Source organism: Hemiscyllium ocellatum, chromosome 35 (genome assembly GCF_020745735.1).
Source record: "Hemiscyllium ocellatum isolate sHemOce1 chromosome 35, sHemOce1.pat.X.cur, whole genome shotgun sequence".
NCBI classification, from domain to species: domain Eukaryota; kingdom Metazoa; phylum Chordata; class Chondrichthyes; order Orectolobiformes; family Hemiscylliidae; genus Hemiscyllium; species Hemiscyllium ocellatum.
The window spans coordinates 37,471,342-37,486,458 of NC_083435.1; the positions used below are offsets into that span (position 1 = coordinate 37,471,342).

General features: G+C 45.3%; 1 protein-coding gene across 1 annotated transcript in view; it reads left to right on the top strand.

Annotated features, from left to right (window-relative positions):
- The window catches only part of LOC132832636 (cytochrome P450 2K1-like), a 29,903-nt gene that overhangs the window by 12,844 nt on the left and 1,942 nt on the right, over positions 1 to 15,117 (top strand). Inside the window, exons 5-8 of the mRNA XM_060850718.1 lie at positions 3,666 to 3,839; positions 6,969 to 7,110; positions 10,403 to 10,590; positions 10,915 to 11,056. Of these exons, the coding sequence (XP_060706701.1) occupies positions 3,666 to 3,839; positions 6,969 to 7,110; positions 10,403 to 10,590; positions 10,915 to 11,056 (646 nt within the window). The remainder of the gene's footprint in view (positions 1 to 3,665; positions 3,840 to 6,968; positions 7,111 to 10,402; positions 10,591 to 10,914; positions 11,057 to 15,117) is intronic.

Here is a 15,117-nt window from a genome sequence, read left to right on the forward strand (position 1 = left end):
CCCAATATTTCAACTCCCCCTCAACACCTGCCTGGAGGAAGAACGCCTCACCTTCCGTCTCGAACACTTCAACCCCAGGACATCAATGTGGACATCACCAGTTTCCTCATTTCCCTTCCCCCCCACCTTACCCCAATTCCAACCTTCCAGCTCAGCACCGTCCCCATGACCTTACCTACCTTCCTTCCCACTTACCCACTCCACCCTCCTCTCTGACCTTCATCCCCACCTCCATCTACCTACTGCACTCTTGGCTACCTTCTCCCCAGCTCCACCCCCCTCCCATTTATCTCTCCACCCTGCAGGCTCCCTGCCTTAATTCCTGATGAAAGGCTTTTGCCTGAAATGTCGACTTTCCTGCTCCTCGCATGCTGCCTAACTGAGAAATAAGAAAGGGACGTTCACTTTATTGGGATTGTATTATTGACCCCCTACTCATCACAGGGAAATTGAGAAACAAACTTGAAAGGTGATGTCAGCTATCTGTAAGAATAATAGGGTGGATATAGTAGGGGATTCTAACTTTCCAAACATAGACTGGGACGGCCATAGTGTTAAGGGTTTAGATGGACAACAAAATTTTCTGATTCAGTCAGTAGATGTACCTACTAGAGAAGGTGCAAAACATGACCTACTCTTGGGAAATAAAGCAGGGCAGGTGACTGAGTGTAGTGGGGGAGCACTTTGGGTCCAGAATATTTTAATTCCATTAGCTTTAAAATAGTGATGGAAAAGGATAGACCAAATCTAAACGTTGAAATTCGAAATTGGAGAAAGGTCAATTTTGATGGTATTAGGCAAAAACTTTCAAAAACTGACTGGGGGCAACTGTTCGCAGGTAAAGGGACGGCTGGAAAATGAGAAGCCTTCAGAAATAAGATAACAAGAATCCAGAGAAAGTATATTCCTGTCAGGGTGAAAGGGAAGGCTGGTAGTGTTGGGAAATACAATGTTGGGAAATAGAAGGTAACATCTTGCAAAATGTCCCGATGACAGAGGAGGAAGTGCTGGATGTCTTGAAATGGTTAAAGGTGGATAAATCCCCAGGACCTGATCAGGTGTACCCTAGAACTCTGTGGGAAGCTAGGGAGGTGATTGATGGGCCTCTTGCTGAGATATTTGTAACATCGATAAACACAGGTGAGGTGCCGGAAGACTGGAGATTGGCTAGTGGTACCACAGTTTAAGAAGGGTAGTAAGGACAACTCAGGGAACTATAGACCACTGAGACTGGCATCAGTGGTGGGCAAGTTGTTGGAGGGAATTCTGAGGGATGGGACGTACATGTATTTGGAAAGGCAAAGATTGATTAGGGATCGTCAATATGGCTTTGTGCATGGGAAATCATGTTTCACAAAATTGATTGAGTTTTTTGAAGAAGTAACAAAGAGGATTGATGAGGGCAGAGCGGTAGATGTGATCCATATGGACTTCAGTAAGACATTCAACAAGGTTTCCCATGGGAGACTAATTAGCAAGATTAGATCTCATGGAATACAGGAACTGGCTCAAAGGTAGAAGACAAGAGGGTGGTGGTGGAGAGTTGTTTTTCAGACTGGAGGCCTGTGATCAGTGGAGTGCCACAAGGATCGGTCACTGGTCCTCTACTTTTTGTCATTTATATCAATGATTGGATGCGAGCATAAGGGTACTGTTAGTAAGTTTGCAGATGACACCAATATTGGAGGTGTAGTGGACAGCGAAGAGGGTTACCTCAGATTACAATGGGCTCTTGATCAGATGGGCCAATGAGCTGAGAAGTGGCAGATGGAGTTTAATTCAGATAAATGTAATGTGCTGCATTTTGGGAAAGCAAATCTTAGCAGGACTTATACACTTAATGGTAAGGTCCCAGGGAGTGTTGCTGAACAAAGAGACCTTGGAGTGCAGGTTCATAGCTCCTTAAAAGTGTGGTTTCAGGTAGATAGGATAGTGAAGAAGGCATTTGATATGCTTTCCTTTATTGATCAGAGTATTGAGTACAAGTGTTGGGAGGTCATGTTGCAGTTGTGCAGGACATTAGTTAGGCCACTGTTCGAGTATTACATGCAATTCTGGTCTCCTTCCTATTGGAAGGATGTTGTGAAACTTGAAAGCATGCAGAGAAGATTTACAAGGATGTTGCCAGGGTTGGAGGATTTGAGTGATGGGGATAGGCTGAACAGGCTGGGGCTGTTTTCCCTGGAGCGTCGGAGGCTGAGGGGTGACCTTATAGAGATTTACAGAATTATGATGGACATGGATAGGATAAATAGACAAAGTCTTTTCCCTGGGGTCAGGGTGTCCAGAACTAGAGGGCGTAGGTTTAGGGTGAGAGGGGAAAGATATAAAAGAGACCCAAGGGGCAACTTTTTCACACAAAGGGTGGTACATATATGGAATGAGCTGCCAGAGGAAGTGGTGGAGACTGGTACAATTGCAACAAATACAAAGGCATTTGGATGGGTATATGAATAGGAAGGGTTTGGCAGGATATGGACCGGGTGCTGGCAGGTGAGACTAGATTAGGTTAGGATATCTGGTAGGCATGGACGGGTTAGACTGAAGGGTCTGTTTCGGTGCTGTGCAGCTCAATGACTCTATGACTTCGATAGCGGAATGGGCCCTTGCAAGATTCAAAGGCAAAGCTGAGAAAAAATGGGAAGACTCCAAATGGTGCAGACCAAGACTTTGAAACAAAAGATAGAAAACCCAAAAGCAAGGGGGAAAAGACTACAGACGACATTGCTGCGAAGCCATGACCAACAATAACCTGGACAGTGACAAGATGGGATCAGATCACTTTGACAGTATTTCAGAAAAAGCCTCAGGCCAGCCAGGCGTTTAAAGTCTGTGGGGATAGCGAGAGAACGGCCTTGCTTAACTGATAAACCAGAAGGTCAATAATGAGGTGAGAGGTGGGAGCCCCTCGGAACGGTTACACATCAGAACGATGCCATTCAGCCCTTGGATGAATAATGTAACCACCCGGTCAAATTCCACTTTCCGTGATCCAGTCCATTTCCTTGCAGGTTACAGTGCGTCCGGAGTGGATGCAGGCTCCTTTTCAGCGATTTCCCACCTCAGAAACCAAACTGGACAGCAGATTCCAGTCTCCCAACACCCTGTGGATGAGAAACATTTTTTCCTTGAGTCCTCTTTAATCTTTCCACCAATCACCGTAAAGTTGTGTGCCCAATGTTTGGCCTCTCTGTGAGGTAACCCGAGTCCTCCCTATCCACTCCATCCAAGCCCCTTATTATTTTCTATTAAGTCACCCCTCTATTCTAACCCCTCAACCTCCTGCGTTCCGGTGAAAACAAACCCAGTCTATCCAACCTTTCTTCATCGCTAATCAGTTAATTCCATCCTCCCAGACTTTATATATTTCTCCTTTTTCTTTTTGACCAATGTCATGCAAGGTTCACGTAACTTGCCATTCCTGTTCCAATTTTTAAAAAAAATCCCAAGGCCTCACCAGACTCATAATGTTAACTCTGCTTTCTTCTCACTGATGCGGCCAGATGCACTGAGTTTCTCCAGCAATTCCTGCTTTTGTTTCAGATTTCCAGCAGCTCTTTTTTTATGTCACCTTAAGTTACTTGGCCAATGCATCGACTACAGACGAACAGTCACGAATCACCTCAGGGCCTGAACTTATTGGTTATGTTCTTGTTCCGATCCAGCTGTACAATTCTTATCCATCTCTGGGATTTCTGATTCCGGCTCGCAGGAAGATGATTGAAATTCGAGATAAGATGATGGAAATCTTTGACAGTTTCTTCAAAGCGGCTGAAGAAACCTTGAGTGAGAACAGCATTCAGACCCTAAATGAGGCCTTAATTCTGAGGCATCAGCAGGTACAGTGACACACCTTTTCAGCAGTAAGGGGAATCTCCCCAGATTTCAGACTCCACACCAGGACTTTGTGGGTTTTGATGGAGGAAGATTCTGTGTTAAACATTTGTTAATATGTCGCTCAGTGCTGCCTCTAGTTTCTGGATGGAACTACGAAAGTGTAGCTTCAAGCATGCACTGTATCTGATCATTTCTCTGATCGTAGTGCTCATGACATCATGTAGATGTTTGTGTCCAGGATGTAGCATTGGTTTCAGACATGGGATGTGAGTGACAGGGGCTGGGCCAGCATTTATTACCCAGACGGCAGTGGGGTCACCCACATTGCTGTGGGTCTGGAGTCACATGTAGGCCAGACCAGGTAAGATTGGCAGATTTCCCTCCCTCAGGGTTATCAGTGAACCAGATGGACTTTTTACAACAATCGACAGTTGTTATATGGTCACCATTAGACTAGCTATAAACTGCAGATTTTTTATTCAAGTTTTACCATGAGCCATGGTGGGTTTTGAACACATGTAGGGGCATGGGTACATTAGCCTGTCATCTGGATGATGATTCCAGTGACATTATGATTACACATCCCTGAAGGATGTATGAGTTTTAATCTCACAATTTACAATGTGAGAGAGATGTCTTCTCAGAATATAATTGGTGAGGAGCTTCTACGTATTTTACACGTTATTTCCCCTGAATAACGTCCCTCAAATTCAACCTGGATGTGTTGTGAGTGCTTTGGAGCCGTCCTCTGCTCATGTTGTCTGGGATGTCAATCTCTTTGAGACAATGAATTTAAACTCACATCCATTAAGACCAGCCCTTCATCTCTGCTGTGCTGCCAGAATGGATTGAAGTCTCATGATGAACTTAGAAGGAGAGACAACTTTCCTTCAGAGACTTGTAGGGTGTTACAGGACAGAAGGAGGTCATTTGGCCCATCGAATCGATGGCTACTCCCAAGTAAAGCTATTCCACTCCCCTATTCTTTCCCCACTGCTCTATCACTCATTTCCCTTCAAGTATTTATCCACCTCTTATAAATAAGACCACAGACCGTAAGACAGAGGAGTAGAAATGGGCCTTTCAGCCCATCAAATCTGTTCTGTCATTCGGTGAGACCATGATCGCCTCAACTCCACTTGCCTGCCTTTACCCCGCAATCAACTCGGAGAAAGTGAGGACTGCAGATACCGGAGATCGGAGTCGAAGAGTGTGACACTGGAAAAGCACAGCAGGTCAGGCAGCATCCGAGGAGCAGGGTAATCAACGTTTCGAGCATGAGGGCACACATTCCTGATGAAGAGTTTATACTCGAAACGTTAACTCTCCTGCTCCTTGGATACTGCCTGACCGGCTGTGCTTTTCCAGCACCATGTTTTTTTGACTCTTTACCTCATAACCCTTGATTCTCTCACTGATTCAAAACCTTCCTATCTCAGTCTTGCATACGCTTAACGATCCAGCCTCAACAGCCCCCTGACCCTTCCTGTCCACTCATTATCGAAATGTTACTCTGAGTCTCTCACCTCCGCTGTCTTCAGAGTGGAAGCCCCATCACTTAATAGACGGTTCAGGTAAAACAGACATTCCTTCCTGTCAGCTCTGCGGGATCTCTTGGAAATCACCTGAAATCTCGAGTCCACTGACCTCCCACCCTCCCCCCAACACCAGTTTGACTTTACTCTTCCAAACAAAACCATTCATGCCTTTGAACGGTTCCATTCAGTTTCCCTCAGCCTTCTTCATTCTGAGGGGAATAAACCAACCCCACCATGCTCATACCACCGCCCCCACCCCCCCAGCTCCCACAGTCTCTCTGCAATCCCCGCAATTGGTACAACACTCAGGAATACATCTATTCTTCACAGAATATTCTGCCCCCACCACACAGCTCCAAGATCCTTCTCAAAGTGTAATGTCACAATGGATACAGTGCACCAGCTGAAGCTATGCCAGGCTTTCTTTCCCCTGGTATAAAGGTTTAAGATCACTTCCTCACCCTTGTACTCCCTGACAATAAAGAGCCAAAGACTTGTCTGATTCTTTTCTAAGGGGCCTCTCGATTGGCTGTGCCAACTTCGGATATTGTATAGACCAACAGTTGCCTCCCAAAGTCTGACCCCAGGGTGAGTGGGACTTAATCAACACCAACCTCTCTCCCTGCACCCCTCCCCCAACCCCCCAAACCCCAGGAAGTGCCTTTGGAGGCCGTGGGACATTTTGACACCATGGTAGGGCGTGCGGCAGAGTTGGGCTCCTCTCAGCTCAAGACGAGGAGGTCGGAGGGCAGCGTTCCTGTCCACAGGAGCCTTTCTGAAGCCAAGGCCTAGCTGAAGGCCTCACCCCACCACCTCAGATATTGTACTCCTGGGAGGCCAGGAACTCCAAGTCTGTCCTTACCCTCCACCTTGGGACTTATGGGTGACAAATATCAGGAAAGGGACATTCTTTATGCTCAGGCACATCATGACCAAGCAAAGGACTTTACTCCGAGCGATAGGGAGAGGGAAGGTGTCCCATCTCTGCTTTCAACTTCCCAATCCATTGTCTGCTCACGCTTTCATTTTGTGTTTGAGTTCAAATCATAGATCAGGCCTCCAAAGAACATCCAACCCAGACCCATCCCCCGATCCCTGCAACCCTGCACTTCCCATGGCTAATCCACCTAGCCTGCACATCATTCCTTGAGTAGGGAGACCAGAATTACACCGTGTTTAATCAGTTAAATAGTTCATCTGAAAGGCAGACCTCTGAACTGAGCTGAAATTTCAGCTGAGATTGTGCACTCAGATTTGTGAATTCATGAAATCCTGACCCTGAGCAAGACAGCCACTGCCCCTAATGACACAGACCCATCCAGCAATATACACACTCAAATATTTCCCCCAAGAACGTGGTACCTTCTCCTTTATTCTGCTGTAGTTGTGCGTCTGTTCACCCCGAGCTGGGAAGTTGATTTGCTGATGTTTGCTGTCTCGGTGACACCTCCAGTGCCTTGGAGCCTCCTGGGAAGTGCTGCTGGACTGTGTCGTCTGGAATTTATTTGGTTCCCTTCCTGTTGCGTCCGGTTGCACTAAAATATTTCTGTCAAGAATGTGGCAGCTTCTCCTTTATTCTGTTTTGTCTTGAAGGAATCAAAAGGCCAAGCCTTGGAAATTCAGAAAAAGGACATGCTGATTACAATCATTGACCTGTTTGGTGCTGGCACAGAAACCACTGCTACCACCGTGTGCTGGGGACTCCTTCTCATGATGAAATATCCAGATATCCAGAGTAAGGGAATCACTAACTTTGTGTTTGTTAGTTGTCGTTGGTGTCCAATCTGTTACTTGATCATATGGACAGGACTGTCGAGGTCCATAGTAAACTAGGCCCATGGTCAGTGTGAAATTGGTCATTTTAATCAGTAACACCTCAACTGGTTGCTCTCAGGAAGAGCTCATGGTGAGTGAGTCAGCAAGTGGAGTCTTTCTGAAATTGAGTTGAATTCAAGGTAACTCCCTCAGGCATGACGTGCACTGCAGATTCAGAGATTATACCCAGTGTGACACTCATAACAATGTAATATCAATGTCAGAAATGCCATAAAGCTCATGCTATGGATGTCTCGCCTAAGCCTCCCCCCAAATTCTGGAATCTTCTGTCTGAAAGCCTAATATACTCCTCTGTTTATTCTGTTCGCTCATAAACTCTCCAAAGGTAAACAAAACTCTCCAGGAGGTCTCTCTCTTTCTCTAATACTGTACTTGAAGAAAACTCACCACAGTGACAGAAATACTTACGAGTTAATCATTAAACCCCTTCAGACACAAGGAAAATCTAAATGCCATCAGTTCAAAATTCAAAAATCCAAATAGACTGTATCACACACCTTACTTCACATACAGATGATTGGAGTTAAGAGTCATGGAGCTCTACAGCACAATAAAAGGTCCTTTGGGTCTGTGCTGGTTCGAATTAGCCACCAAATTATTCTAATCTCAATTTCCAGAGCCATGTTTACCTGATGTTATGAGATGTTGCTTTAAGAAGGATTTGTCCTTTTGAAAGCAAGTGTTGGAAACTTGAAGCCCAGCGGTCTGCTTTGAGCCCAGCAAGCTTTGTTTTTTTTAAAAGTTGGAACAATAGAAGCAGCTTGAAGGGGTGGTGTCAAGCTCCCACAAAACCAGGATTTTAGTTTAACTTTCAGTAGTGTTGGGGTTTGAAAGCTGCTACACATCTCTCCCTGTGAAAGCAAAACGCTCGAGTTCTCTCTCAGAGTTATCTCTAGATGGACTGGAGAGTTGCACGTGAGCCAATCTGTTTCACTGAATTTGCCTGTGCCAAGGGTGTGTTTTTGGGATGTTATTATCTTGGAACAGCTAATCAGTGTTAGTTAGCATATATATTATCTCGTTAAGCAATTCAATAGAGCCACAGTTAATTAATTTTTAGAATTTCTTATTTGTCAAAGTATTTGAACAGGGTTTTAAGAATAAAGTGTGTTTTCTTTCAAGCCTGGTCCTTTATTCCTGATGAAGGGCTTTTGCCCGAAACGTCGATTTCGTTGCTCCTTGGATGCTGCCTGAACTGCTGTGCTCTTCCAGTACCATTGATCCAGAATCTGGTTTCCAACATCTGCAGTCATTGATTTTACCTAGTTTGACCAGTCGAACTGTATCCAGAATGCACTTGCCTTTAAAAATAAGAAAATGTTGGGGGATTAGGCCATCTTCTTAATATATTTTGAACGGGTTTGGTGTGGTCTGTAACACTGGGGATCGCATGTGCACATCTAAATTCTCCTTAAATATTCTGAGGGTTTCTACAGAAATATCAGGAACCCAACAAGAACTGGCTGAGCTTCTTTCAGCTAGATTCACTTGGCAAACAGTTGACTGTGTCAGAATTGGACTGATGGCGATAAGGATTTGCGGAGATGAGAATGGCCAATGATACCAATAAACATGTTTCAGAAGCAAGGGCAAGGCAACCTTTCAGAAAATGTCAAAACGATTTCCTTCATCTTCGTCTCAATGTAACTGGTTGTAGACAAGCATGCTGCATGAGAGAACAAAGCAATGGCAGGCCCCCTGGACATCGCCAATGTCTCTCATTGTAATTCAGAGCAGAACGATCTCAGTCACATTCAACTTGGCAAGATATGTCCTGCAATACAATGCATACTGTTGGTGCAATACCTTAAACCATTGGTTGATTTAGGTCACTTTACACAGGCAGTCCCTTGGAATGGCTTGTTGTCAATCCAGTTCAATAGCTCAGCAATAAGTCTCATGTGTGACCTGATGACTTGGCCACACGTGGGTCAGGGGTCAGAGAGTTTAGTTCCTTATCCGATCTCTTTGATACTTGAACTTCACCTCCTTGTGTTCCCGATGAACTCTCTCGAATTGTTCTGGGAACAACAAACACTGGGGATCACAGCGGGTCAGACAGCATCCATGGAGAGAGAGAGGAAGCTAATGTTTCGAGTAGAGAGCTGTTCAGCCCAGCTCTGACAAAGAGTCATCTGGCCTTGAAAGGTCAGTTTCCTCTTTCTCCATGGCTGCTGTCTGACCCACTGTGATCCCCAGCGTTTGTTGTTTTCAGTCCAGACTCCAGCCTCGGCAGGAATTTGCTCCTCTCTTGAATCGTTTGTTTACTTCCTGAACACACTATCTCCTATTTGCTTGGTCATAGTCCAGGGACCTGAAACCTTTGACCCCTTCTGGGCTGCTTTTGAGGAAACCCCTAAAGCGTTTCCACCCGGGGTCCTCCTGGCTTGGGTGAGTTCTGAGCTAGCAGGTATTTTCATAGAAATTTAGGCTCAGTAAATATCCACTTACAACGGACTTCTTCACAATGGTAATAAATATCTTTCACTCCAAAATTGGCATGGACTTATTTTAGAAGTGTTGTCCAATTGTCTTCACAAGTAAATGGATGAGTATAACTCTGACAGCACCCGTGAAGCTTCACACCACCCAGGGACAAAGCAGCCCACTTGATTGCCACCACATGCACAAGCATCAACTCCATCCACCACCGGCACTTAGTAGCAGTAGTGTGTCCCATCGATAAGATGCACTGCAGCAATTCACCAAAAATCTGTAAACAGCTTCCAAGTCCATCTAGTAGGACAGGGTCAGCAGATACATGGCAAGTTCCTCTCCAAGCCACTCGCCATCCTGACTGGGAAATATAGCCCTGTTCCTTCAGCATCACTGGGTCAAAATCCTGGAATTCCCTCTTTAGCAGCATTGCAGGTCTTGCTCCAACAGGTGGACTGCAACGGTTCAAGAAGGCAGCTCACCATCACCTTCTGGAGGGGCAACTAGGGACGGGCAATAATTGTTGGCCCAACCCATGAGTGAAAGTAAAATGATAAAACTGATCTTGAAGGTTAGCACACAGTGACCCAAACACAATCACTTGTTGTATGTATTTGGCTTTTGTGTTTATTGAAGTTGATGAATATCGAATGGGGGACATCAGGCAAATTGATCATGCCTAATTTCTGTCACTGATGAATTTCTATCCCGTTGTTTGACGACAGTTTCCCCAATCCAAGCTTTCTCTATTGCAGGGAAAGTTCAGGAAGAAATCGATCAGGTGATAGGAGCCGGACGAGCCCCTGTAACCGAAGACCGAAAGCAAATGCCTTACACTGAGGCTGTGATTCATGAAATCCAGAGATTTGCCAACATCGTCCCCATGAACCTTCCTCATTCAACAACCGAGGACACACACGTGAAAGGACATTTCATTCCAAAGGTAGTCCTGAACGATATAAACCAGCCGAGGGTTTCACACTTTGTGTCTACGAGAAATTGGAAGTACCTTCAAACTAAAATAAAAAGTGACAGAAAAAGACAAGAAACAAATTTTAAATGGGACTGATTTGGAAATTAGTGAATCGGGGGTGGCAATTTTCATAGTGGAGGAATCCCAATGATATTTAAAATAAGTATGGGACCAGTCTTGACCACGGAAAACTAACAGGGTCAGGTACAACACGGGGTCACACATCCCATTTCATTCACTCTCCATTGAAGTCAGGCTCAGAAACGCATTCCAAATTAGTGTTCTTGTTTACAGGGAACGTACGTGATTCCTGTCCTGACCTCGGTGCTGCGTGACAAAACTCAATGGAAAACTCCAAAGGAGTTTAACCCGGCTCACTTCCTGGATGCTGATGGGAATTTTGTGAAGAGAGATGCCTTCATGCCTTTCTCTGCAGGTAACTGGACGAGAGGGACATGTATTCCTGGTGTTAAATATTTCCATTTCTGAAGTGAGATGAGGAAGTGTTGAGCACAATCTTTATTTTGAACAGGCAGGAACTCCACAATGTCACAATTCGACATGCTTTAGCATTTAGTGTGGGTGTAAACTGTACAGGGTGAATGTGGTCTTGTATCCTGCTGCTACTGTTGCTGGTCCCATCTGGGACATTCCACTTCCTGTTGGGACCACGAGAGATATCTTGGGTTGATTCACTGCCACCGATCCTTCTGATTGGTATCCATCTGCGTTACTGACATCCAATGGGGAAGGAGACTGACACAACGTCTTGAGCAGAAGGTAGCCTTAGTTTCGATGCACAGTAACTAGGTTTATTACATCTTACTGAATGACTAGTTGCATCATATCTGAGATACTACGATTTCCTCTTGTGAGATATCGGGTCCAATCTAAGAATACAGCAACTGCAGGGGGATCAACGTGACTGAATGTACAAATGCTGACACTTTATAACTAGATGGGAGGAGCGCATCCCATGATGCCAATTAACCCTTTCAGGTCTGAACTGCTTTATACACCAGGACACAAGACACAGTAGATGCAAAGTGGCTGTTTGACAGCATAGGAGATTCCCGGACCAGAGGGCAGAATCTGGAATAACGGGGAGCACATTTAGCAAAGAGATGATGAGGAATTTTGTTGCTGTTAGAGGGTGGTGAGTCTCGGGAGTTTTTCATTGCAGAGGGTGACAGAGGTTGGTCATTAAGTGTATTCAAGGCTGAGGTGAGTGAGGGAATCAAAGCTGGTGGTGAAAAGGCAGCAGAGTGGATTATCAGACCAGCCGTCAGAGCAGATTCAATGGGTTGAATGGCCTATGTTTTTACTCTCATGATGTCATGGTCTATCCATTGGAGAAAACATATAAAGAAGGTTCTGTAGAGTGTTGCCTTAGAAGCATTCAGTAAGATAACAGTAAAATAATTAATCACATATTCATCCAAAAACTGCTCTGTGACCAGCACCACAGCAGTTAGTACCTGGCTTCACCCTGGGTCAGTTCTGGCTGGTTGGAGACTGGGTTTCTGGAGGCAGGCACCCTTTCAATTCATAAACGTTGATGGGTTTTAGAGAAAGACAGAGCAGACAAGGACTGCTGCCTTTGTGGCTCTGTCTCTCTCTCTCCCTCTCTCTGTCTCTCTCTCTCCCTCTCTCTCTCTCTCCCTCTCCCTCTCTCTCTCACCGTCTGTGTTGAAAACCCATGGATGTTACTCATCACTATATATGATACATATATTTGACCCATCTGCAGAAACTGGGTTATGAGGCCTCTCTCTGAAAGTGCGGTGAGCCCAATGACTCTGATCAAGCAGATTGTGTCCTGTGTAATTTTCTTGCTGTCGTAACCAATGCCCTTTGTTCTTGGCCAACCTTTGAGGTTATGAATTCCTGCTTCAGATCACACATCTTCAAAAAAATACCAATGAGGCATCATCTACAAATGAACTGTTTCAGGGGTTATCATCCTTGTGACGAGGTCAGACAGCTTCTAAGGTGGATATCTGTGTGACCGAGGAGACCATGACCCATGGTCCATGTCTTTGACTGCCATAGAACCATTAATGTAAGGCTGGCATCGGTTGCCGGGGCACTACTGTATGGATGAGATGCAGGTTGGTAGCTGATGATGGTGGTGCCCACCACCCCCTCCAGTGCAGAGCTGGCTGTACTCCTGAATTATGGAAACACTCACACGAAGCATTTGAAGGAAGGAAGGAGCCCGTAGAGCTTTGGAGGTCGGAAGTGGGACAGAGAGCCCCCGGGGTGCAGTGACAGAGGGCACTGTGGCCTGAACAAACTCACTCTTGATGTCGCGGGAACCAAGAGCCCCCCCACACAGGGCATAAGAAGGGGGCAATGGTGGTGTGGTGGGTATCACCGTAATGATGACCTTGGAGCAGGAGGTGGCTCTCGAAACCACTGAGGTGCCAACTTGCTAGAAAGTTGCCAAGGGTAAGCTGGGCATCTTTCCAAGGGAGATGGTGAAAGGTCTCACTGCCCTCAGTCTGATGAGGACGGAGCTCCCTCCTCCCTGATGCAGTCCTGTCATGTGCTTCCACAGCTACCAGGAACAAACTGGGCACTGTATTGGGACATAGGAGGCCATTCAAGTGGGGAGAGCAAAGGAAAAAAACGGTAGAGATACAGATGGCATCCTTGGAGAGCAGGATCAAGAGTCATGCATTGTTTGTTACCAGCCTAGTGCCATGGTCAAGGACATCTCAAATCAGTTGGAGAGGATATTGGAGTGGGAGAGGGAGGATCCAATAGCTGTGGTACATGTTGGCACTATTACATAGGCAAGAAGTCCGGTTTGGATATATCAGGAATTTGGAACACAGTTAAAGAAAAGAGACCTCGAGGGTTATAATTTCTGGATTATGACCCGAGCCCAACTTGAGATGGGTGTTAGAAACATTCGGGAAGAAAACGCAAGGTTAAAGGACTGGTATGGGGTAAAAGGGGTTCCATCTTGTGGGGCACTGGCATCAGTATTGGGACAGTTGCACTGTTGGGACAGACTCCACCTGAACCGGGATAAGACCAGGATCCCAGTGGAAAGGCTAAATAGAGTGGTCACAAGAATGTTCAACTAGCTAAAGGTGGAGAAGGGCACATCAGAGGTTATTAAAGTTTCCAGAACAAGTAGTAGGACAGAGGGTATGGAAAGGGGTTGGGAATCTAACTTCAGGCACTGCAGGTAAGTGGACAACTGTCAGAATGGGGATGGTCCACCCAGGACTGAAGGTGTTGCAGTTAAATGTGTGCAGTGTACAAAACAAGGTAAATGAGCTTGTAGCACAGATTGAACTTGGTGGGTTTTTTTAGATTACTTACAGTGTAGAAACAGGCCCTTCGGCCCAACAAGTCCAGAACGACAGTCTGAAGAGCAATCCAGCCAGACCCATTCCCCTACATTTACCTCTTCAGCTAACACTACAGACAATTTAACATGGCCAATTCACCTAACCTGCACATCTTTGGATTGTGGGAGGAAACCCACATATACACGGGGAGAATGTGAAAACTCTGCACAGATAGTTGCCTGAGGCAGGAATTGAACCCAGGTCTCTGGCGCTGTGAGGCAGCAGTGCTAACCACTATGCCACCGTATGATGTTGCCAGTGCCATAGAGATGTAACTGTGAGGGGATCATGTCTGGGAGCTACATCTCCAAGGAGATACATTCTATTGAATGGACAGACAGATTGGCAGAGGGGGTTGGGTTGCCCTCTCAATAAGAAATTAATTTACAATGATAGCAAGTAGTGATACAGAGTCAGAAGCACAGAATCTGTCTGGGTAGAATCAAGGAATGGCAAAGGCTAAAAGACCCTGATGGGTGTTATGTACAAGCATCTGAGCAAGAGTCAGGATGTGAGGAAGAAAATAAATCAGGAGACCAAAACGGCAAGTCAGAAAGATACTATTGCAATAATCATCAGGGTCTTAAAGATGCTGGGAAAATCAGTTCACTTGAAGCCTTGGCTGAAGTTGGGTGCATAAAGCAGTCGCTCCCCAGAAAGGGGGGTACTAATTTTAAGAAAAAGGTTACCTCAGTTTAAGGAGTTTAGTTTAAAAGTTCCAGACTGGATTTGCTTAGTTAAAACCCTGAAATGGTCATTTGAAGCTGAGAAAGTCTATGCTCAGTTGTATGCCAGCTCCAGGAAGAAGCTAATAGATTCTCGAGACTGCGAATTAAAGTCACAGCATCAATGTTAACTTAAGCTCTATAGACAGGGCAGGGAATTGTCTCAGATGGGAGTACTGTCGAGGCACCTTAGTGGAATAAATGGGATTGATTTTTACAAAACCTTTACATTTTTGCTGTATGTAAATTGTTTGGTTAATTCTCTATTATCTTAATTGTCTGAAGGAGAGACATTAGGAAGCACATCCACACACAAAGGGTGGTAGATGGTTGGAACTTTCTTCCACAAACTGCAGTTGATGCTGGATCAGTTTTTAGTTTTAAATCTGAGATAGATACATTTTTAT